This window comes from Thalassophryne amazonica, chromosome 7 (genome assembly GCF_902500255.1).
Source record: "Thalassophryne amazonica chromosome 7, fThaAma1.1, whole genome shotgun sequence".
NCBI classification, from domain to species: Eukaryota; Metazoa; Chordata; class Actinopteri; order Batrachoidiformes; family Batrachoididae; genus Thalassophryne; species Thalassophryne amazonica.
This window is the reverse complement of record NC_047109.1, coordinates 105,193,849-105,216,721: the sequence shown is the minus strand read 5'-3', so window position 1 is coordinate 105,216,721 and position 22,873 is coordinate 105,193,849. Positions and strand designations below refer to the sequence as shown.

Below are 22,873 nucleotides of genomic sequence, written 5' to 3'. Positions count from 1 at the left end.
CTCTTCTAAGTCCCTGTTGGTAAATGATATAATAATTGATCAACATATTGATTTATTCTGCCTAACAGAAACCTGGTTACAGCAGGATGAATATGTTAGTTTAAATGAGTCAACACCCCCGAGTCACACTAACTGTCAGAATGCTCGTAGCACGGGCCGGGGCGGTGGATTAGCAGCAATCTTCCATTCCAGCTTATTAATTAATCAAAAACCCAGACAGAGCTTTAATTCATTTGAAAGCTTGTCTCTTAGTCTTGTCCATCCAAATTGGAAGTCCCAAAAACCAGTTTTATTTGTTATTATCTATCGTCCACCTGGTCGTTACTGTGAGTTTCTCTGTGAATTTTCAGACCTTTTGTCTGACTTAGTGCTTAGCTCAGATAAGATAATTATAGTGGGCGATTTTAACATCCACACAGATGCTGAGAATGACAGCCTCAACACTGCATTTAATCTATTATTAGACTCTTGGCTTTGCTCAAAAAGTAAATGAGTCCACCCACCACTTTAATCATATCTTAGATCTTGTTCTGACTTATGGTATGGAAATAGAAGACTTAACAGTATTCCCTGAAAACTCCCTTCTGTCTGATCATTCTTAATAACATTTACATTTACTCTGATGGACTACCCAGCAGTAGGGAATAAGTTTCATTACACTAGAAGTCTTTCAGAAAGCGCTGTAACTAGGTTTAAGGATATGATTCCTTCTTTATGTTCTCTAATGCCATATAACAACACAGTGCAGAGTAGCTACCTAAACTCTGTAAGGGAGATAGAGTATCTCGTCAATAGTTTTACATCCTCATTGAAGACAACTTTGGATGCTGTAGCTCCTCTGAAAAAGAGAGCTTTAAATCAGAAGTGTCTGACTCCGTGGTATAACTCACAAACTCGTAGCTAAAGCAGATAACCCGTAAGTTGGAGAGGAAATGGCGTCTCACTAATTTAGAAGATCTTCACTTAGCCTGGAAAAAGAGTCTGTTGCTCTATAAAAAAGCCCTCCGTAAAGCTAGGACATCTTTCTACTCATCACTAATTGAAGAAAATAAGAACAACCCCAGGTTTCTTTTCAGCACTGTAGCCAGGCTGACAAAGAGTCAGAGCTCTATTGAGCTGAGTATTCCATTAACTTTAACTAGTAATGACTTCATGACTTTCTTTGCTAACAAAATTTTAACTATTAGAGAAAAAATTACTCATAACCATCCCAAAGACGTATCGTTATCTTTGGCTGCTTTCAGTGATGCCGGTATTTGGTTAGACTCTTTCTCTCCGATTGTTCTGTCTGAGTTATTTTCATTAGTTACTTCATCCAAACCATCAACATGTTTATTAGACCCCATTCCTACCAGGCTGCTCAAGGAAGCCCTACCATTATTTAATGCTTCGATCTTAAATATGATCAATCTATCTTTGTTAGTTGGCTATGTACCACAGGCTTTTAAGGTGGCAGTAATTAAACCATTACTTAAAAGCCATCACTTGACCCAGCTATCTTAGCTAATTATAGGCCAATCTCCAACCTTCCTTTTCCTCTCAAAAATTCTTGAAAGGGTAGTTGTAAAACAGCTAACTGATCATCTGCAGAGGAATGGTCTATTTGAAGAGTTTCAGTCAGGTTTTAGAATTCATCATAGTACAGAAACAGCATTAGTGAAGGTTACAAATGATCTTCTTATGGCCTCGGACAGTGGACTCATCTCTGTGCTTGTTCTGTTAGACCTCAGTGCTGCTTTTGATACTGTTGACCATAAAATTTTATTACAGAGATTAGAGCATGCCATAGGTATTAAAGGCACTGCGCTGCGGTGGTTTGAATCATATTTGTCTAATAGATTACAATTTGTTCATGTAAATGGGGAATCTTCTTCACAGACTAAAGTTAATTATGGAGTTCCACAAGGTTCTGTGCTAGGACCAATTTTATTCACTTTATATATGCTTCCCTTAGGCAGTATTATTAGACGGTATTGCTTAAATTTTCATTGTTACGCAGATGATACCCAGCTTTATCTATCCATGAAGCCAGAGGACACACACCAATTAGCTAAACTGCAGGATTGTCTTACAGACATAAAGACATGGATGACCTCTAATTTCCTGCTTTTAAACTCAGATAAAACTGAAGTTATTGTACTTGGCCCCACAAATCTTAGAAACATGGTGTCTAACCAGATCCTTACTCTGGATGGCATTACCCTGACCTCTAGTAATACTGTGAGAAATCTTGGAGTCATTTTTGATCAGGATATGTAATTCAAAGCGCATATTAAACAAATATGTAGGACTGCTTTTTTGCATTTACGCAATATCTCTAAAATCAGAAAGGTCTTGTCTCAGAGTGATGCTGAAAAACTAATTCATGCATTTATTTCCTCTAGGCTGGACTATTGTAATTCATTATTGTCAGGTTGTCCTAAAAGTTCCCTAAAAAGCCTTCAGTTAATTCAAAATGCTGCAGCTAGAGTGCTGACGGGGACTGGAAGGAGAGAGCATATCTCACCCATATTGGCCTCTCTTCATTGGCTTCCTGTTAATTCTAGAATAGAATTTAAAATTCTTCTTCTTACTTATAAGGTTTTGAATAATCAGGTCCCATCTTATCTTAGGGACCTCGTAGTACCATATCACCCCAATAGAGCGCTTCGCTCTCAGACTGCAGGCTTACTTGTAGTTCCTAGGGTTTGTAAGAGTAGAATGGGAGGCAGAGCCTTCAGCTTTCAGGCTCCTCTCCTGTGGAACCAGCTCCCAATTCAGATCAGGGAGACAGACACCCTCTCTACTTTTAAGATTAGGCTTAAAACTTTCCTTTTTGCTAAAGCTTATAGTTAGGGCTGGATCAGGTGACCCTGAACCATCCCTTAGTTATGCTGCTATAGATGTAGACTGCTGGGGGGTTCCCATGATGCACTGTTTCTTTCTCTTTTTGCTCTGTATGCACCACTCTGCATTTAATCATTAGTGATCGATCTCTGCTCCCCTCCACAGCATGTCTTTTTCCTGGTTCTCTCCCTCAGCCCCAACCAGTCCCAGCAGAAGACTGCCCCTCCCTGAGCCTGGTTCTGCTGGAGGGTTCTTCCTGTTAAAAGGGAGTTTTTCCTTCCCACTGTAGCCAAGTGCTTGCTCACAGGGGGTCGTTTTGACCGTTGGGGTTTTACATAATTATTGTATGGCCTTGCCTTACAATATAAAGCGCCTTGGGGCAACTGTTTGTTGTGATTTGGCGCTATATAAAAAAAATTGATTGATTGATTGATTGTAAATCCTTTACTGTAGAAGTGCTCCTTTTCATGTATTATACAATAGTAACTATGCTAATCTTGTGCTTGAATTCCTATTTACGTTCTGCAAAATATAAGGGTGTACAAGCACCAAAAAAAAAACCCCTTGAAATAAATAAATTACTTAAAAAACAGACAAAAATAAAGCACAAAAACCTTAAAATCAGATCTCACTTTCACAGGAAATAAAGAAGCAAAGAAGACGTGAAGGGAGGCCACCACAGGTGCAATGTTCTCAGCTCTCTTGGTAAAAACTAAAACTCCAGAAGCCGTATTTAGAATCATCCGGAGAAATCCCATAGGCTCGGACTATTTTATTATTTATAATCCCACCTACGGTATCTTCCTGTTTTGCTTTGATCACTTTTAGCTTCCCTCATGAGATCATGAAAACTTTTCATCTTCATCCTCAATTCCTTTCAGAGCAAAGCGGATAAAAAGCAGTGGCAGTGTTCTGCGTGTGACCCACTGTGATGTGATTATTACTGAAATCCATTTCCCTCTGCACGCGATCATTCACGCCGCGTCCTGGCCCACAGCGAGCGTTTTGACACACTCCTCGTGAATTGTGAGACTCTGCAGCACAGTTACATCTGTTAGCACAGTAAGGATCACCAAACGCGAGTCGACAGCCGCGGTAAACGAAATGGGAAAGATGTCTCAGTCACAGATGAGCGCCGGCAGAGACGAAGCGCTCGCTCTCACAGCAGGAAACTCGGGAATTAGCGGATCCAGCAGTTGAGGAGAGCGAATATAAAACCGGCGTCAATGGATGCGACTCGTCAAGCGGAACTAAATACATTTTAAATGCAACACATGCAAGTTTATTGCTGTGTATTCAACCAAGATTTGCACCAGCAGGAATCCTCACTGTAGAACTAAATATCCACTTCTCGATATAACGGCTCACAATCACACCGCCTCATGACTTCTGGTACGTCCTTTGACACAAATCACTGATCCTGTTGCTCTGAAGAGAAAGTAGCCACCTATCTGCTGCAGCCAGGTGAAATGTAGATGTCCACTGGACCTTCTCCACTCATCGGGTGGGGTGGGGGAGCTTCAATAAGAAGGGACATGCAGGCTGGATCAAATTTTGAGAATGTCGGTGATACTCTTCATCTGAATCTCTCGAGGTCCAGTGGTCCACAAGGAGCTTCCAAAGTGGTCTAGTACCAAAAGCATCCACTCGATGCCTTCGATCACTGGTTAAAAACCTTACATTACTCCAACTCTATCATTTTGAGGCACGTGACTGACTCCAAACCATCTATATATGAAAAGCAAAGTGGCTGCTGTGTACATGTATGCGTGCGTGCTTGTGTACGGCTTCACTCACGGAGAAACCGGGGAGAGCTGACATATGCCGTTTGGTATGCTTATGTATTTTGGGCAGTGTTGCCACAGAAACTTTGAAAAGTTACTTTATTAATTATTTTATGAAGTTACTTTATAAAGTTACTTCATTAGCAGGTGTGGACAACAACTCAAAAGTAACTATTAGTTACTTTCCTGATTACTCAGTCTTAAGAGTAACCCAGTTAGTTTACTAGTTACCTTATTAGTTACATTCAGCAGCTGGCGACAACCTGTTGCTGCCAACAACTTTTTGGCAGCTGCTAATAAAGTAAATGTATAAAGCTGCTAATGAAGTAACTGTATAAAGTTTTGAAAAAAGTAACTAATGAAGTAAATTTTCAATGTAACTGTGACAACACTGATTTTGGATCAACGATGAACGCGACAAAAACGAAAAGTTGATAGGACTAATATTTTTTGGAGAAACTATGGGGCTCCCCCCCAGACCCTCCACCTTTTTAAACATTTTTCTTTATTTGCCTTTCATATGCCTGGAAGCTCCTCACCATCTAACCACGTCATTTAGGTCCTTCAGACCTTTTCAGTAAAATTGTTCTTGGGAGCCTGAGCATGACTAAAACCTTTCAGCTTCTGGGGGAGCTCTGCCCCCCCCCCCCCCCCCCCCCCCCCCCCCCCCCCACCCCCCCCCACTTTTAAGCATTTTTTTTTTTAAATGTAGATGTAAATTAATATTCAAAGTTTTCAGCTAGTTGACAGTAGAGCTGTACAATATGGCCAAATTATCGTATCTCAATATTGTCATATCTCTATGATATATAATATGACTATGATTTCACACAAAGTGCAGCAACAGTGAAAATCATTCTCAAAAAGTTTTTAAACAAAACAGTAATTATACCGCACTCATTTTGCACTTGGATCACTTGGTATTTCAGACTCTCCTTTTTTGTTCTTAAATCTAAAGTTATATTCCTCAAACTCAAACTGAAAGCAAATTTCTAAAACTTGATAATACCTGTAAATAATAATCAGTTTTATTGCCAGTTTTCTTCAGAGAAGTTAGGGGATGGAAACATGAACATTTCCAAATCACTGAATATGTCTTGGACTTTATTTACATCAATCATGAATAAATACAAAAGTTTCAAAAACATCAAATCTAGGCTTTCATCTCAAATGTACTTTCTGGCAAATTGTAGGTGAACCTTCAGGTCTTATTTTTCAGAAAATCCTCTACACCACTTCATCAGGAAGCTGTATTTTATATTTTTCATTAATTTATACCAAGTTGTAGACATTTGCTTTCAGTTTGAGTTTAAGGAAGATAACTTTAGATTTAAGAACAAAAAAGGAGAGTTCTCCGTGCTTCTGGGCAGCACAAAAAATCCGGTGCAACCACGGAGGACTGACTTGTAAAAGAGAAAAGCAGCTGGTGCAACACAGAACTAGGTGCTGAAAATTTTATTAAGGTGCTGAACAAACAAGAGGGACTTGTTTAGATTTAGATTGTTTAGATAACTTTAGATTTATTTGTTTATTTGTATTTGAAACAGCATAAACAAATTAAACTGCGTGAAATACCAAGTGTTCCAAGTGAGTGAGAAACACTCTGTGGCATGTGTATGTTTAACTGAAATGCATCATCCTGGTGTCACTCAGAGAGCAAAATTAAGAGGTTATTTAAGTCCTTCAGACAGCAAAATTAAGAGGTTATATAATCAACTACTGCCTGCTTGTTTAAAAATCACTGGAGATACACGCATATGTAATGCAACCCGAATTAAAGGAGAAATGCCGCTTTTAAAAACCTGTACCTCATTTCTGGCATAAAATACGGTCGTTCAAATGACGTGTTCAGTTCACATCCGAGGCAAACATTTTTCTTCTTCTACTAAGGTGGTTTAGAACTTTGTGGTACACAGCACCAACTACTGGACAGGAGGAACCTAGCAGTATGACTCACTGATTTCAAAATGCAGCTCTTTTCTACCAGATGTGCGGTGGCATGACATGTCAATCATCTGTCTCCAATCAGATTTCAGGGGAGTCCAGTGCAACCCTGGCCATCGCTCTAGCTCCACCCATGTCAGGAAGTGTTCAACATTTGACATTTCCTGTTTCACTGTGGACTCAAAATTTTGCACTTCCTGTTTCAGTGTGAACCTGCCACTGAGTTCCTATGAGATTCCATGGGATCTCGTCTGTCAATCCAGGAAGTGTCGATCCAGGAAGTGTTTGACATTTCCTGTTTCACTGTGGACTCAAAATCTGGCACTTCCTGTTTGGGACCCCCTGTACCATAAGCGAGCTTCACGCCTATGCGCGGGGCTTTGCTCGTATAAACATACGTTGAGAAAAACATTAGATTTGTAGAGAAATACTGCAGTCTGTGAGCATATTTTGCCATCTTGGATTATTTTTTCAACCATTGTACCTCATGCTGCTGTCGCCTGGATTGGCCACATCACTCAGCATTTGTATTGGCCCTGCCTAGCTGGTGGCACAGCGACCACTTGTCTCTTGCTGCTGTAAAATGACAATTCTGACTGAAAATGAATGGCAGCTACTCGCTTTGCCTCTGTCTCTTGTAGCTAATGTAACCAAGGGGTAAATAGATGGTCCTTTTTAATGAGTGATCGTGGATATAGTTTCTATGTGCAAGTGTGATATAGGTGTAGTTATTCCAGTCCCTATGGTTGATTATCAGCTCTCCATCCGCCATTAGCAGCCAGAGTACATGAATAAGTGGTTTCACCTGGACACATCCACATGATCCTTATTCACATTAACTAAAACTTTTTCAAGCTTGCATTCAATTCTTGATGTACAAATTCCTGCAAATAGCAAAAATGCATTAAACTGCGTAAGCAAATTAAAAAAAGGGTCTCCTCCAAAGTACTAAATCTTTCATTTATGTGAACTCTGTGTGTGTCACGCCAACAATCAAGACTTCCATCTACTCACATCAATGGCGTCCCGCTCAAAGATGCGAAGCTGGAGGAAAAGCTCCAGTTTGATCTTTCGTTCTTGGAAGAGTTCCTCCATTTGACCTTGGGCTTCATCCAGCTGCTGCAGCACGCTCTCGATGTGTGCCATGGAGCTGTTGTGAGGCGTCTTGTTACTCGAGATGGCTGAATCTCTGTGATGAGAATGCAAATACAGGTTATTGAGGGAATTTTTTTCTGTCGTGTGATTCTGAGCTGTTGTGCTGGCAAAATGAATAAAAACACAGAACCTTTCATTTACTCTGGCTGTGTGTGAAAATTCAGGCTCAGTGTTGTGGAATGTATTTACTGACCATGTCAGTCCTTGTGTCATGCATGTAAATGGACTGCATTAATATAGTGCTGTTATGGTCAAAGCGCTTTACAGTGATGCCTCACATTCACATTCGGTCACACTCACACACATATATGTGAGAGTCTTGCCATGCAGAGTCCTCACTGTGCACAGGGAGCAACTGGGGGATTAACCTGTTTATGCCCAGATTTTTTTATCAGTGGAAAAAGTTGTATTAGTACCTTTGACATTTTTTTATTGTGACATTGCCCACGGGCCTTGATTGATTTTCCAGTGTCACATGGGTTTTAAACAAGAATTCTCTGATCACAGCCCACCACTTTAACCACTTGACCATCACCTCAACTATGCGAGCACTTTTAACCCCTTAACGCCCATCGTCGCATATATGCTACAATCTCTGACTCAAATATGCAACTTACCAAATTGACCTGTATGCCTGTTGTCACAAATTTGCAACATACCATCATTATTATTATAACATTATAACATAAAGTCATTACCAGAATACCCAATATTACTATACAGTTTTTGTGCAAAAGTGAAATTAATAATCTCAACATTATTTACCATCTACTTAAAGGCAAAAACACACACAAAACACTTTTATATACAGCTATATAAATTCGGGCTTTAAGGGGTTAAAGGTAAGTTAAAAACTGTTCACTGTCAAGTCAAGTCTGGGAGCAGGTTTTGGAGCCTCGGATTACTACAATCACCATGCCCCAGAACTGCCCTGAGACCTGGATGGTAAGACCCAGGCAGACAATGGACCATACCCATCTCTCAAAAATAACCATCTAGCTCCCGCAACCAGAACACATGTGGGTGCCCCTTTGGCCCTCTCTGGTGCCTTGGGTCATCAACACTGAGGCACCTGCTCGGGTTTCCACTGTGACTCAAAGTTGTGTGTAGGTAAGGTTTTCTTTTCCTCTACTCGTACCATCATCTTAGACCAAAACACAGGTGTTATTTCTGCTACCCATACCTGACTGAAATTTTTACATAAAATCCAGATGCTCCTGGGAGCCAAGAGCATCTGGATCTTCATTTAGACCCAGATTCTCCAAAAATTTTTAACAGGTTCTTTACCACTGGTTTCTATATTTTGGAATCCCTGGTGATATTGGGGAGCCTGAAACCATCTGGTAGGCAGAACAAACTGAAGATTCAGGACCTGTAGTTTGTTAAAAATTCAGTAGGTGCTGGCCTCTTCGTCAAATTTAGGAGGGAGCATGCGTTCTGGTGGCTAAAATCTAAGTATCGTAGTCCTTCTCATGAGCTCCCTGGATAAAATCCAACAATCACATTCACCTGAGCTGCTGTATGAGGTCCTCTCCCTCCTTGATGACATTAACCGTTGCTTGCAGAGTAGTCTGTTGCTGCTGACCAAAACGTTTGATCAGATCCTGCACCGCCTCCACCGACTCTGCATACACATCATCCAGTAGCTCCTTCTGAAGTTCCTCCAACCACGTCCATAACTAAAAGTGATAGACAGTGAAGGAAAGCCAGTTAAAATGAACTGTTCTGTGTTCAATCCCCAGAGGCTACAAAGCGGCGTTGCAGTGAAGAGTGCACCGACTCTGGAAGAGGTGGGGTAGATACACAAGAGGGCTGTGAGCTAAACACAGATGCAAGGATCAATAGACAAGCTGCCAAATGAACAGACAGAAGATGGAAGACAGAACTTAAATCCAACCAATTCTGCTCAAAGCTGGTGTTCCGTGAATGGTCATCTTTGTAACAGATTAGCCATCTGGGTGAGTTGGCTCAGTGTCCTACAGCCCTGGCATGCCATCCAGGCTGAAGAGAGATCCTGCTGTTTGTCTAACACACATACTTCCTACTCACTCAAGAATAAGTCTACGTTTGGCACGGGGATGCACTCTGCACACAGCATATCACCTGGCAGGACTCCAGACATTGTTATACCCATTCAGAGTTTTTTTTTTTTTCCATCAGCCAAGGAGGCCACTTTTTCATGCACTGTTTTTATTTGTTTATTGATTGATCTGGAAGAAAGATTGCCCAAAAACTCATGAACCCATTTTCAGGAAACAGTGTAAAGTTTAGGTGCCTTACCTGTGAAGATATACATAAAATTTGGTGAAACTGTTTGAAAAAGATATGAGCAAACTGTGAAATAGATTCAGATTAAGCAGCAGAATGAGAAGAGGTAAATCAACAAGAGCTTAATATTAAAATGATACATGACTGAAGACATACATAATTGTTGGCGTGGCAATTCCTCGGTGGTGAGGAATATGGTCTTTCATTCGATTCCCACATGGGATAGTGGGTATCCACAGATGATCTAGAGATGCCTGCTGGTAGCAGGCGTCTCTAGGCCAAGTCTCAAGGCCCTTGAACTCCGACAAACACACGGTCCTTGACAGATCCTTAGCCGGGTCCGATGGCTGGGAAATCCCAGACGAACTGGGGTCTGGGGACCTGCTGCAGCCTTCATCCACCTTCACAGCTGTTGGGTTACAAGCCATCACCTCATCCGCTTGAGCCGATGTTGAGGACTTTTTGTTTCAGCAGAACCCCGTTAGCTGTCTTGTGTTCAGGGTTCCCGTTGGGCCTTCATGGCTACCATAGCAGCCATGGGGTGCACAAGGTCTCCACCATATTCTACCTCAACAGGCGATCCCTACTTGAACCATTACCCAGGTGTCACGACGCCGACAAATGTTGGGTTTTGCACTGAACAGCCCTCGCAGTGGCAAGGAAGAATATCAGGTAATTCTACACACCAAGAACTGTTGTTCAAAGTAACAACTAAGCTACGCCAGTGCATCCATAATCATCTCCTAATGAAAGATCCCTGATAACGAGCTAAAACTGACGTAAAATATCGATATATTTTTGGCTCTAACTTTAACACAGAATGAGAAGCAGGTAAGTTAATAACGGTTTACTGTCAAGTCTGGTGAATGGCGCTGATTTCGAGATGCGATGGGGGCTGGAGTCATACCTCTTTGACATGTGTGTGGAAAGCCACAGACATGTCTAGCAGGACTTTACGTTGCTCCACACGTCGCACAAAGTCCTGGATGCGATCTTCTAGCTGGTGAGCAGCCTGGTAAATTTCTTCTGGATCGCACTCTCCGGTCTGGGCCAGCTGCTCTGCTGCCTCTAACAACTTGTCAGCATTGGTGTAGGTGTTCTGAAAAGTTAATATTGCAGTGATTGGATGACAGAGTATCTTGGAAAACAAAGGTTATACTGAACTTTCAACCCGTCATGTTGTATGCTGGTTGTTCGCTTGTGATGTTGCTGTATCATAATCGTGTATGAAGACGTATAGACTTAAACTTATTCCTACCCCCTCACTATTAACCTATTATATTAAATGACAACCTAAGCACATCACCACTTAAATCGAAGTTATTCACAATTCAATACCTGCCCAGTGCAGAAAATAAATAAAGACATACATAAATAATTAAATAATAAGAAATTCTATATAATACTAGTCAAAAGTTTGGTGTGTTGTGTGCTCCCTGTAGCCCATGTTATGCACAATCCTAATCCTAATTCCAATAAAACACTGTACCTGAAAATTCAATTCTGAAGTTTGGCGATGAAAACAGTGATAGGTTTTGTGTCAATAATTTTTGTGTGTGTGTGTGTGTGTTGTGTGTTGGGGGGTGTGGCTGGATGTTTTGGTGTTCTTTTCTTTTCTTTGCTCTTCAGGTGGCATGGAAACTGATTTGTCTGTGGAGAAGGTGCTGGCTGAAGAATCCTCACCCTCATCAACATCATGTGAAGCACCTGTGACTGGTGCTCACATGCAACCTTGAAGACTTTCAGCTGAAGCAGATAATTGGATGACGTTCTGCTTTTAAGGCATGTGTGATTCAAGCAGAACTGCTGGGAACTCTACCTTGTGATGTCCGTTTGTGAGACGCTGAGGACCGCACCTGGGTTTGACACATCGAGCCGTGAAGCAAGGAAGGGTGAGGACACATGCTGTCAGCACACATTAAAGGTAATTAAGTATTTGACTAATTGTTGATAGTAACTTGGTGTTTTGTTACACAGTATACTTGAATTGTGATGAGAATTGTGCAGCTTGCTTCTCACTGCTGTGGCATGCAGGATAAGTGACCCTCCACTTGTTGTGAGAAGCTGCTCATTTGCATAAAGATAAAAAGTACAGACCTGAATGTGTTGCTGATAGCGTGTGTCTTTTGAAAGACATTGTTGTAACTGCTGACTTACCTCACATCTTCTTTGCTTCACAGAGAGTCAGTTTGTCGTGTCCACCTGGGGGGTGTTTGTCTGGTGGTAGTGGGTCCAGGAGCGCCGGACTTCTCTCCTTGCGGGCGCTGGAGAGCGTGCCAGCAGTCACTCCTCCAGAAGGACGTTGGTTTTGGTTTTGTACATTTTATTTAGGCACAGGTGAAAAATAAATTGTTTTTGTTGTTGGAACCGCTTTCTGGTTATTTTTAGCGCTGGGTTCTGTCTGACGCAGGTTCGCTCCTCAATCCGCGTCGACACATAACAGTAGTTCCCGGCCATTCCATAATGGACCCAGCGGCAGAAGCGGTTCCTTTTGTCGAAAAAGTTCAAGAACACTTGGAGAACATACGGGAGCAATTACAGCATCTCGCGAACCAAATTAAACAAACAGACGCCCGTGTTACGGAGCTTGCAGCGCAAGCCGTTCTGCTTCCTGCTGCTCCAGCTGCGGCACTATCGATACCGGTGCCGATAACTCCGTCACCCACAGGTTGGAATGCCGCAGTTTTACGAGGCGTATTTGTAGATGGGTTGGGTGAGTCATTGAAAGACGAGCTGGTAGTCCGTGACGAGCCAAACGAATTAGATGAGCTAATATCGTTGGTGATTCGTCTAGATGATCGGATGAAGGAGCGTGGACGCAAGAGAGGACACCCATCAGAGCGGGTTTTTTCGTCTCGGGGCTTTCCCCGACACAGATCTGGGCCGCCTCTTCTTTGCCCCACTGAGGCTCCTCCGACGGGACCTCTGGCTCCTCCTGTTGACGAGCCCATGCAGCTCGGACGAGCAGAGATTACTGTATTGCCCCGACATGTAAACGTCAAGAGAAATAATGGTGACGTGTCTCCAAGTGTTCCGGGACAGGCAACATAACACACATAAAAAAAATTTTAAAAAAATCTAGCACGGGTAAATGTTTTTTTCCTTAAATAGGGGTTATAATTGTATGGGGAGTCAGAGGCGTATCTGGTGGAGTGACTGTTAGGCGGTTGGAAGTCCGCCTGAGCTCACGTCATTATTAATTTTTTGTGTTTTTAGGTATTTTCTGTTTGGGTTGTTGGGTCGTTTTATTTTGTTGTTTTTTATTTCTCTACATCCCTAACCCCAACCTCACTTGCCCCAAGACCGTTTGTCTTGTGGGTGGTGGGGTGGTGCAGGTTGGTCACGCTGAGCATTCTCAGAAGACCTCTGCACCTAGGGGGGGGGGTGTTAGAGGCGTTTTTTTTGGTTTGGTTAGGGCCCGGTTCCACTCCAGCCTCGGTGAGCCTTTGTACCGTTCGTCATTGGTGTTGCCGGGGTGTGGTGCAGCGGAGACTTACCTCAGTCGGAGGGGTGGGCCGATCGCCATTTCGGTAGTTCCACCCCTCCCGAGAGGCTGGGGTATGGTCGAGTTGGGGCACCGGACGTATTTCCGGTTCTCTGCTGCGCCTTGGGGTTGGAGCTGGGTTAGTTTTTTTTCTGTTCCCTTCTCCGGCTTGATATTTTGAGCCGTTCGCCAAAATTGAGCCGCCGAAGGCTCTGGGAGGGACCTGGGGTCTTTCGAGGTGCCGGGGAGGGTAACAGGGTTTACAGTCGTTTTATATCCCCCCGGGGTTGTTTTTGGTAGTCCTCCGGGGGTTGATGTTTGATTTTATTCTGTTTCCTTCCGGGTTCCACCTCCAGGGTTGATGGGACGGTCCTCTGGGGGGGAATTGGCTTGGGGCCAACTGGCCAAGTGTGACCGGGTCTGAGGTTCCGGGGTTGTGGGGAGGGTACCTCCTGGGGTTGATGGTACGGTCCCCTGGGGGGCGCCGTTTTGCTCCATGTATACCTGGGGACCTGTGTGGGATCATGGTTCTGGCTGTTCCTCCTGGAACTGGCGATGAAGGCCTTCTGGGGGGGGTTGGACTCTGCAGGTCATTCTGGGGGGGGTTGTTTGTTATTTTTCTTTTATGCATTTCTGTTTGTATTGTGTTTGTGGGGCTGTGTTGGGTTTTGGCGTTTGGGAGTTTTTCTTTTCTTCCCGGGGTTTGATGGGACGGTCCCCTGGGGAGGTTTTGGGTGGGTTTTATGTTTTTTTTCTGTGTGTTGGAGTGTATTGGGGAATGTTTTGGGGCTTTGTTGATTCCAGCCGGCCTTCCAGCTGCGGTGCCTGTCCTGCTGTCTGTGGTGGACCTTGGGAGCGTGGTGCTGTCTACTTCCTGACGTGGACCCTGGAGGGAGGTGCTGTTCTCGGGTCGGGTCTGTTCGGTCGCCAGGAGGCTTCCCGTTGATGGGGGGGTACTGTTGTGTGTTGGGGGGTGTGGCTGGATGTTTTGGTGTTCTTTTCTTTTCTTTGCTCTTCAGGTGGCATGGAAACTGATTTGTCTGTGGAGAAGGTGCTGGCTGAAGAATCCTCACCCTCATCAACATCATGTGAAGCACCTGTGACTGGTGCTCACATGCAACCTTGAAGACTTTCAGCTGAAGCAGATAATTGGATGACGTTCTGCTTTTAAGGCATGTGTGATTCAAGCAGAACTGCTGGGAACTCTACCTTGTGATGTCCGTTTGTGAGACGCTGAGGACCGCACCTGGGTTTGACACATCGAGCCGTGAAGCAAGGAAGGGTGAGGACACATGCTGTCAGCACACATTAAAGGTAATTAAGTATTTGACTAATTGTTGATAGTAACTTGGTGTTTTGTTACACAGTATACTTGAATTGTGATGAGAATTGTGCAGCTTGCTTCTCACTGCTGTGGCGTGCAGGATAAGTGACCCTCCACTTGTTGTGAGAAGCTGCTCATTTGCATAAAGATAAAAAGTACAGACCTGAATGTGTTGCTGATAGCGTGTGTCTTTTGAAAGACATTGTTGTAACTGCTGACTTACCTCACATCTTCTTTGCTTCACAGAGAGTCAGTTTGTCGTGTCCACCTGGGGGGTGTTTGTCTGGTGGTAGTGGGTCCAGGAGCGCCGGACTTCTCTCCTTGCGGGCGCTGGAGAGCGTGCCAGCAGTCACTCCTCCAGAAGGACGTTGGTTTTGGTTTTGTACATTTTATTTAGGCACAGGTGAAAAATAAATTGTTTTTGTTGTTGGAACCGCTTTCTGGTTATTTTTAGCGCTGGGTTCTGTCTGACGCAGGTTCGCTCCTCAATCCGCGTCGACACATAACAGTGTGTGTGTGTGTGTAGAACTGTGGGTCTATGAGGATGTTTAACACCAAATCCTGAACATGATTCCATGTAATTCTGGAGTTTTACTTTTTTTGTTATGCGTCAACTGATTGCTCTGGACTCTCACCTGTGCTACTTCTTCAAAGTCTTCATGTCTCTTCTGCAGAGCTCGAGCTCTGTGCAAAGACTTTCCGACACCAGTGTGTTTACTGAGGAAGGCCTCACCGTGATTTTCAATCCAGTCCAGCACCTTTACACACACAAACACAGTGTTTGCATACGCAGTTCCAATACAGTAGTGTGTTATAGCATACACTCCTGACAAATGTCCAAGTACCCTAAAGGCTAAGGTGCAGATTAGCATCGCTTTTAGCCAACACATAAAAAAAAAATATATATATATGGGTAATCAATTGTCATAAAGGCTTTTGGACAGGATGATGCACTCCTGTCCATCCTTCCAGCATGGGGAGAAAGAGTGACTGATTGAATTTACCTGTGCAGGCAAATGAAAATCTTAACTTCAGAAAATAACCCAGTCCTGGCCAACCCCATCACCCTGTATGACTCCCCAGTCAACATTGTGGAGTCCTTCCGTTACTTGGGGATCACCATCACCCAGGACCTCAAGTGGGAGCTGAATGTCAGCTCTCTCATCAAGAGAGCACAACAGATTATTTATTTTCTGCAGCAGCTATGGACGTTCACCAATGATGTTGAACATCTGCACTGCCATCATTGAGTCCATCATCTCCTCCTCCATCACCGTCTGGTATGCTGCTGTCACTGCTAAGGACACGAGCAGACTGCAGCATATCATCCATGCAGCAGAGAAGGTGATCGACTGGAATCTGCCATCCCTACAGGACCTGTACACCTCCAGTACCCTGAGGCGAACAAGGAAGGATGTGGCTGACTCCTCTCACCTAGGACACAAACTTCTTGTCACCTTCCCCTCTGGCAGATGGCTGAGGACCTTCAGGACTACAACTTCAAGACACAAATACAGCTTCTTTCTGTCGCAGGAAGATTTATATATAATGCCAGAGAGGCCCATTTACCCTGCTTCCCCCACTCCCACAAAGTACAGACTGATCATCCCTGCACTGCAAAGGTACTGTACATCTGCATGCCTTTGCACAGCCCCATTCCATGATATTATATTCATCTGACAGTGAACATAGTTTTGCCCATTTGTCTATTTGCTGAATATTCCACCACTGAAAACAGTACATACTATGTAATGTAATCTGTATTAACAATTTATAGTATGTCTGATTCTAATTTGTAAGAAATATATTTAAAGATATCTGTAAATAGACAACACTCTGACTTGGCCCAACATTTAATAATAAATAACAATAAGAAATTTATTGACAGAGCATTTTAAGCAGAAACTGACAAAATTCTTCACATCATAAAACAGGATGAGAACAGCTTATACGAAATGTCAAATACAAATTAAAAACAATAAGAGCAAATATAGTTCACACAGACAATAAAATTATTAAATTATTGAGTAATAAAATTTGAATTGTACTAGATTTTATTAAATGTTTTTTAATTATTTATTCATTTATTGGCAGTGAGAATTTCAACCCAGATATCAGCAATTTCAATTTTAATGAGTCATAACTCCAATTTCAGATACACAATTAACAACAAAGATATCCTTAAAATAAAATAAATAATTCATCTGGGATGTCGACAACGTAAATTTTTAGTTGCCAAATGTTAAAATGGTTTGTTATTTATCACAACTTTGAGATTAAATGCCACCAGTAGGAGGTGCAATTGACAAGGTTCTATTCAGTGGCAGTCTCTGAGTCTCTCTCTAATTCTCTCTCTCCATCTGCAGTCTGCTGTATTTAAATTACACAAGTGTGGACAATTAGGTTTTGCCTAATAGGAAATCCAGAGCAGTGCAAGGTGTCAATGTTTCCACTGTGGATGAGATTAGCTATAAATCTTTACACTTAATTGCCTTATTATCTATTCAACAGATGGCCACAGTCCATCGGTTTCTGTGAGGAGCAATAAAAGGGATTTTCATGATTCTGTTCACAAGGTCTCTCGGAGACTATTTCTATGGGACACACACACACATGCACGCACACGTCTCGTGTGCGCGATGCCCTCGACAATTTATGTGGCAGTAAATTGCATCACCATGGAAACCACTACCAAGAGAAGAGGGTGATGAAAGAGAGGAGGGAAGAGAAGAAGGACGTGGAAAAAAATCACGGTGCAGAGAAGCGTTCATGTCCAAAGGGTCGGAAGAGAGAGAAGTGGCACCGATGCAGGAGGTTTGATCTGAGAATTCTGCCATCCAGTCCGTCACAGAGAGACAGAACTCTGACTGCGAGAACCCAAGAGGAAGCGAAAAAAGTCTTTGAACACGCTGCAGCTGATTCTATTATACCCTTGATTTCAAAGCCTCTATGATGTACAAAGGACTGCTTTCAGAAAGACAATCTGCAAATGCTTCTTAAAAAGTAACAGACCACTTTACAGCTGTTGCTACTCACTCAGCAGGAGGCAAATACGGCACATCTCGTAGATATACTGCAGCTAGAGTGTCGCACCAGAGAGCTGCAGGTCTGGTGTTGCTTCACTCTCTATGTGTGTGTGTGTGTGTGTGTGTGTGTGTGTGTTTCTTACTTGCTGCACATCCTGCTGAAAAACACACAGTTGCAGCCGCTGGTGCAGGCGAACTTTGCGATGCTGCCAGATGTTCTCCAGCTGTCTCTGGTGATGCAGCACCTCGTGGATGATGTCCAGGACGTGGTGCACCGCCTTGGAATAATTGGCCGATGCCATCAACGAATCGGCACTTCCAGGGGTCAAAGGTCGCTGCAGTTTGTCCAACAGAGACTTCCCATCCTGACTGACCTGTAAATAATATAAATACTAATGTGTAGCATTGTCAAATCAAACAAAAAAGTGTTTATCATAATAAAGTACAACTAAAACACAATGGTATAAAACTGAGTGATCACAAATACAATGATAAAATGGAAAAAAAGTTAAAAGTTACAGGAAAATATTAAGATTTGTTTTAGATTTGATGAGCATCATGAGCAAGTCTAGCTTTAAAATGGTTAATTTAGCTTTATTTTCTCACGTAATTTGTCAAACTTTTCTGTAATAAGGGCGGCACGGTGGCTTAGTGGTTAGCACTGTTGCCTCACAGCAGGAAGGTAGAGCTCTGGCTTCCTCCTGCTTCCAAAGACATGTGGGTTAGGTGAACTTGTGACTCTAAATTGACCATACGTGTGTGTGTGTGTGTGTGTGAGACTGTGTTTTCTGCCTATGTGTGGCCCTGTGATAGACCCCGCCTCTCGTCCTATGAATGCTGAAATAGCCTCCAGTGTCCCCATGACACATGATTGGAGTAAGTGGGTTTAAAAAAATAAATGACTGAATTCCATAACATCAACGCGACTGAAATTGCTGTATGACCTGCTGACTTTTTCTTAACCTTTGATGCGCACATCAGGCCGACCTCCGTGACAGTAAGGCACAAGCGGGCTCATATAGCCCAAACTAAGTCAATAACACTTTAAAATCTGAAGTGGACACAAATGGATGGATAGATAGATGGAGATTAATCATTGTGGAAATCGTAAAGAAAATATTTTGATGACATGATCTAGATAAATGACAAAAATAGCAAAACAAAACAACCTGTTTCATACATTTTATTGATCAATTGTACCAATAAAATGTGTTTTTTTCTTTGTTATTTTACAGTTAAATAGTAAATGGATTGCATTTATATAGCGCTTTATCATCTGCATCAGATGCTCAAAGAGCCTATTCACATAAACACACTAAAACACTAATGTCAGGGTGCTGCCATGCAAGGTACTCACTACACACCAGGAGCAACTTGGGGATTAGGCAGACTTGAGGTTTGAACCAACGCTTAACCACTAGACCCTAACCTCCCCAGTTGTTGCATATTTTAGTTCTTGAATATTCAGTAAAATGTAAAAATCCAACAATCAAAATGCTCCTTGATATATGACACATTTTAATTTGTTTATGCTATAGAGGAATATTTTTTTTTCACCAAAACATCAAATCTAGGCTTGTATCTAAGATGTACCTTCTGGCAAATTGTAGCTGAACTTTCAGATCTTTTTTTTTTTATAAGAAAATCCTTCTCTATACCACTTCATCGTGAAGCTGTATAAGTGTGATACGAAATGCAAAATGCAAAATATGCACTATGCACAACAGAAACCTGTAATGTCTTTTGGGTTGTCTGGGTGCCTTGGTGGCTTTCCTTGCTCTTCTCCTTCTTGCACAGTCACTCAGTTTTTGAGAACTGTCTACTCCACACAGATTTACCATAGAGTGCCATACAGTTTGTATTTCTTCATAACTGATGTAAATATAGTCCAAGACATGTTCAGTGACTTGGAAATGTTCATGTATCCATCCCCTGACTTGTCTGAAGAAAACTGGCAATAAAACTGATTATTTACAGGTATTATACCAAAGGGGCCCATTACTTATGAAACCCATCACCTTGGCTTTTATATTTTTAATTGATTTATATGAAGTTGTAGAGATTTACTTTCAGTTTGAGTCTAAGGAAGATCATTTTAGACCTTTTTATACTGAGAAGCCTGATTTACTTTATGTATTTGAAATGGCATAAATAAAATAAAATGTGTGAAATACCAAGGGGACGAATACTTTTGGGGGGCACTGTAATTTTATGAGGAAAGATTTCAAAGTGAACCATCAATTATTATAAGCAGACAAAGTTTTTACAGGTATTTGTTGTTTATTTAGTATTTAACTGACCTGCTGCTGGACAATTTGAAAACCAGTTAGACAAATTGGAAATGTGTCAAAACTGAGATTTATTGAATGAAAATAATTCATCTTTATTGTGAATGAACAGCCCATAAATATTTGACTTTCATTGTGAAATATTTAGACTTTGTATCACAATCAAATATCCAGTGAAATAATAGATAACTTCAAGTTCAAAGTCAGAGACCAAGGACAGAAGATTCTGAAGGCTAAAATTTGGCATATTAAGGCCACATAGTGAATGTGAGTGCAGCTGCCGTTCTTTTATGTGTGTGCGTTTTTGTGTGCACTAACCTCAGAATATGCAGTAGTAATGTGCTCATACAGTCCCTGGTGATGGTGGATGGTATCTTCCAGATCCTGGAGTTCAGAAGGAAGTTCTCCTTCACCACAAGCCTTACACCAGGGCTCCACTTTACTCATGTACTGTGAAGAGGACAACATTTATTCACACCGAGACAAACACGTGCACACGACATCATCCTTCCGCATCTGTCTTTTTTTTCATGGTTCACCTGTGTTGTGTCCAAATTGTTTGTCATAATCACTTGTAGGAGTTTAAAGTCCTGCTGACATATTTTGCATGTAACAGGGTTTGGAGGTGGGTGTGGATCTCTTGGATCTCTGTACAGTGTTTCAGAAAGTCTTCACATAATGGATCATATTATATCAGGAAACAGAAGCCCGATTCAGCATTCGTCCCTGTCATCGTGATTCTTTTATCACTTTGCTGATGCTTCTATAAACACACACACACACAAAGTGTGACAGAGTTCCACGTGTGCATGGAAGAAAAAGCGTACAGAGCTGAGTAATTAGTACACGACGCTGCAGCTGTTGAAGTGTTACAATTTTTTCTGCTCGTCCCACTTTTCAGTACGAGCAGACACTTTGACTCTCCTTGACAGACTGTCAGTCTGTTAATGACAAACTCTTACACAAATGTGAATCAGAGAGTCATCCTTTCAAGGAATAGTTTGCGCTCGAAGACATGAAAACCAAAATACAGTAGTTGACGATTTCTATTAACACTGTTCTGCAAAATTCCTAACAGGGACTGCTGCCCTAACTGTTGCTGTAGGTCATGGGTTTGTTGGTTGGTTGTGTGCGTATGGCTGTGATTATGTGTATTTTAAATAATGTGATTATTATGTAATGCATGTTATAACTCAGCCAATGGCGTTGCATAAACCAGTGCCTTGTTCATGCAGGTCTCACGGCGGATTAATGTGGAGAGCTGCATCAGTAAGGGCGTTTGGCATCAAATCTGTGCCAATTCCAATATGCAGATCTTCAGTCAGATATCCATACCGGATTGGCTGAGGCCCAGATTTACAATAACTGAAGGGGAGGGGGACAAAGTGACTGGAGGTACTGGGAGAGAAGGAAGTGTAGAGTTGCCCATTCAAGTACACTCTCAGTCTTTACCACCTCATCTAACTTACTCTAGAAATGTTTCTTTCTCCTCCATCTCACAACCCACTTGTAGGACATACACACTGATGACATTCATCATCGCCCCTTCACATCCTGTAAGACACTCACTTAACCTCTAGCACAATTTTAATATACTTTTCCTTTCGAATGACACCAACCCACCATGATACACTTTGAACCCACCTCTGTGGTTCCGGACCTTACTTTCTTGCTTTCACTTAGTCTCTTGCACACAGTATCTGACTTTCTGCTCTCCGTCAGATGAGCCACTGCTCTTGCTTTACCAGTTATACTACCAGCATTCAAAGTGCAGACTCTCATTTCCACACCGGTAACTTTCCACCTCTCCTACTGCCTCCGAACTTGCTCTCCACCTCTTCTTCGTCTTGTCTCCCAAAAGCCCAATTTCTGGTTGCACTCTGCTGGACAACAGCACCATGAGTGGTCGATGTTAATCTGGGCCACAACTGATCCTGTATGGAAATTTGATATGTGATCTGCATAACTGTTTTGGCAAATGTTACTCCAGACACACCATTATTATCTGAGCATGGGTCCAGATCTGGGAATGTACTGGCTGTATACCCCATGTGTCTCAGTAATGACAGAGGCCTAAAGTTGTTCATACAAATCATTTAGCTGGCCATGAGGATTGGAAGTGGTATTGCATAAAGAATTTGAGAGAGGCTGAGAAGAACATGAAGACAGCACCAGGTATGTATGAGCATAGTGTGACAGTGGTGAGGTGTGCAGCATGGACGAGTTGAAGCTGGAGGTGGGACTGCATCACGGATCAGCTCAGAAACCTTCGTGGTTTGCAATGGTGTCGAACTGGTTGACAAACAAAAGCAGAAAGGAATCTCCAAGGTCCATGATGTTTGCAGATGATAAAAAAGAACTATAGTGAAAGTAGGAAGCAGGTTGAAGTGAGTCTGGAGAGGTGGAGGTACGCTCTGGAGAGAAAGGGAATGAAAGCCAGTGGGAACAAGATGGAGTAAGTGTGTGAATGAGGCAGAGGGTCGCGGAATGGTGTGGTTACAAGAAAATGGATGAGTTTAAATACTAGTGGTCAGCTGTTCAAAGCAATGAGGAGTGTGGTACAGAGTATCAGCAAGATTAAAAGAAATGTTTACACAAACACAAGAGGCAGAGATGGAAATACTGTAATTTTCCTTGGGAATGACAAGGATGAACAGAAGCAGAAATTAGCATATTGGAGGGACAGCACAGGGAGGGCAGTTTGGGATCACACCGAGGGAAGCAAGCCTGAGATGTGGACAGCAGAGATGCAGGGACAATCGAGTGACAGAAGG

At 42.4% G+C, this 22,873-nt stretch overlaps 1 protein-coding gene across 1 annotated transcript in view; it reads right to left on the bottom strand.

Annotated features, from left to right (window-relative positions):
• Positions 1-22,873, bottom strand: part of triob (trio Rho guanine nucleotide exchange factor b) — a 347,395-nt gene that overhangs the window by 140,696 nt on the left and 183,826 nt on the right. The window contains 6 exon segments of the mRNA XM_034175263.1: positions 7,569-7,743; positions 9,219-9,388; positions 10,885-11,076; positions 15,421-15,543; positions 17,955-18,185; positions 20,418-20,549. Coding sequence (XP_034031154.1) covers positions 7,569-7,743; positions 9,219-9,388; positions 10,885-11,076; positions 15,421-15,543; positions 17,955-18,185; positions 20,418-20,549 — 1,023 coding nt within the window.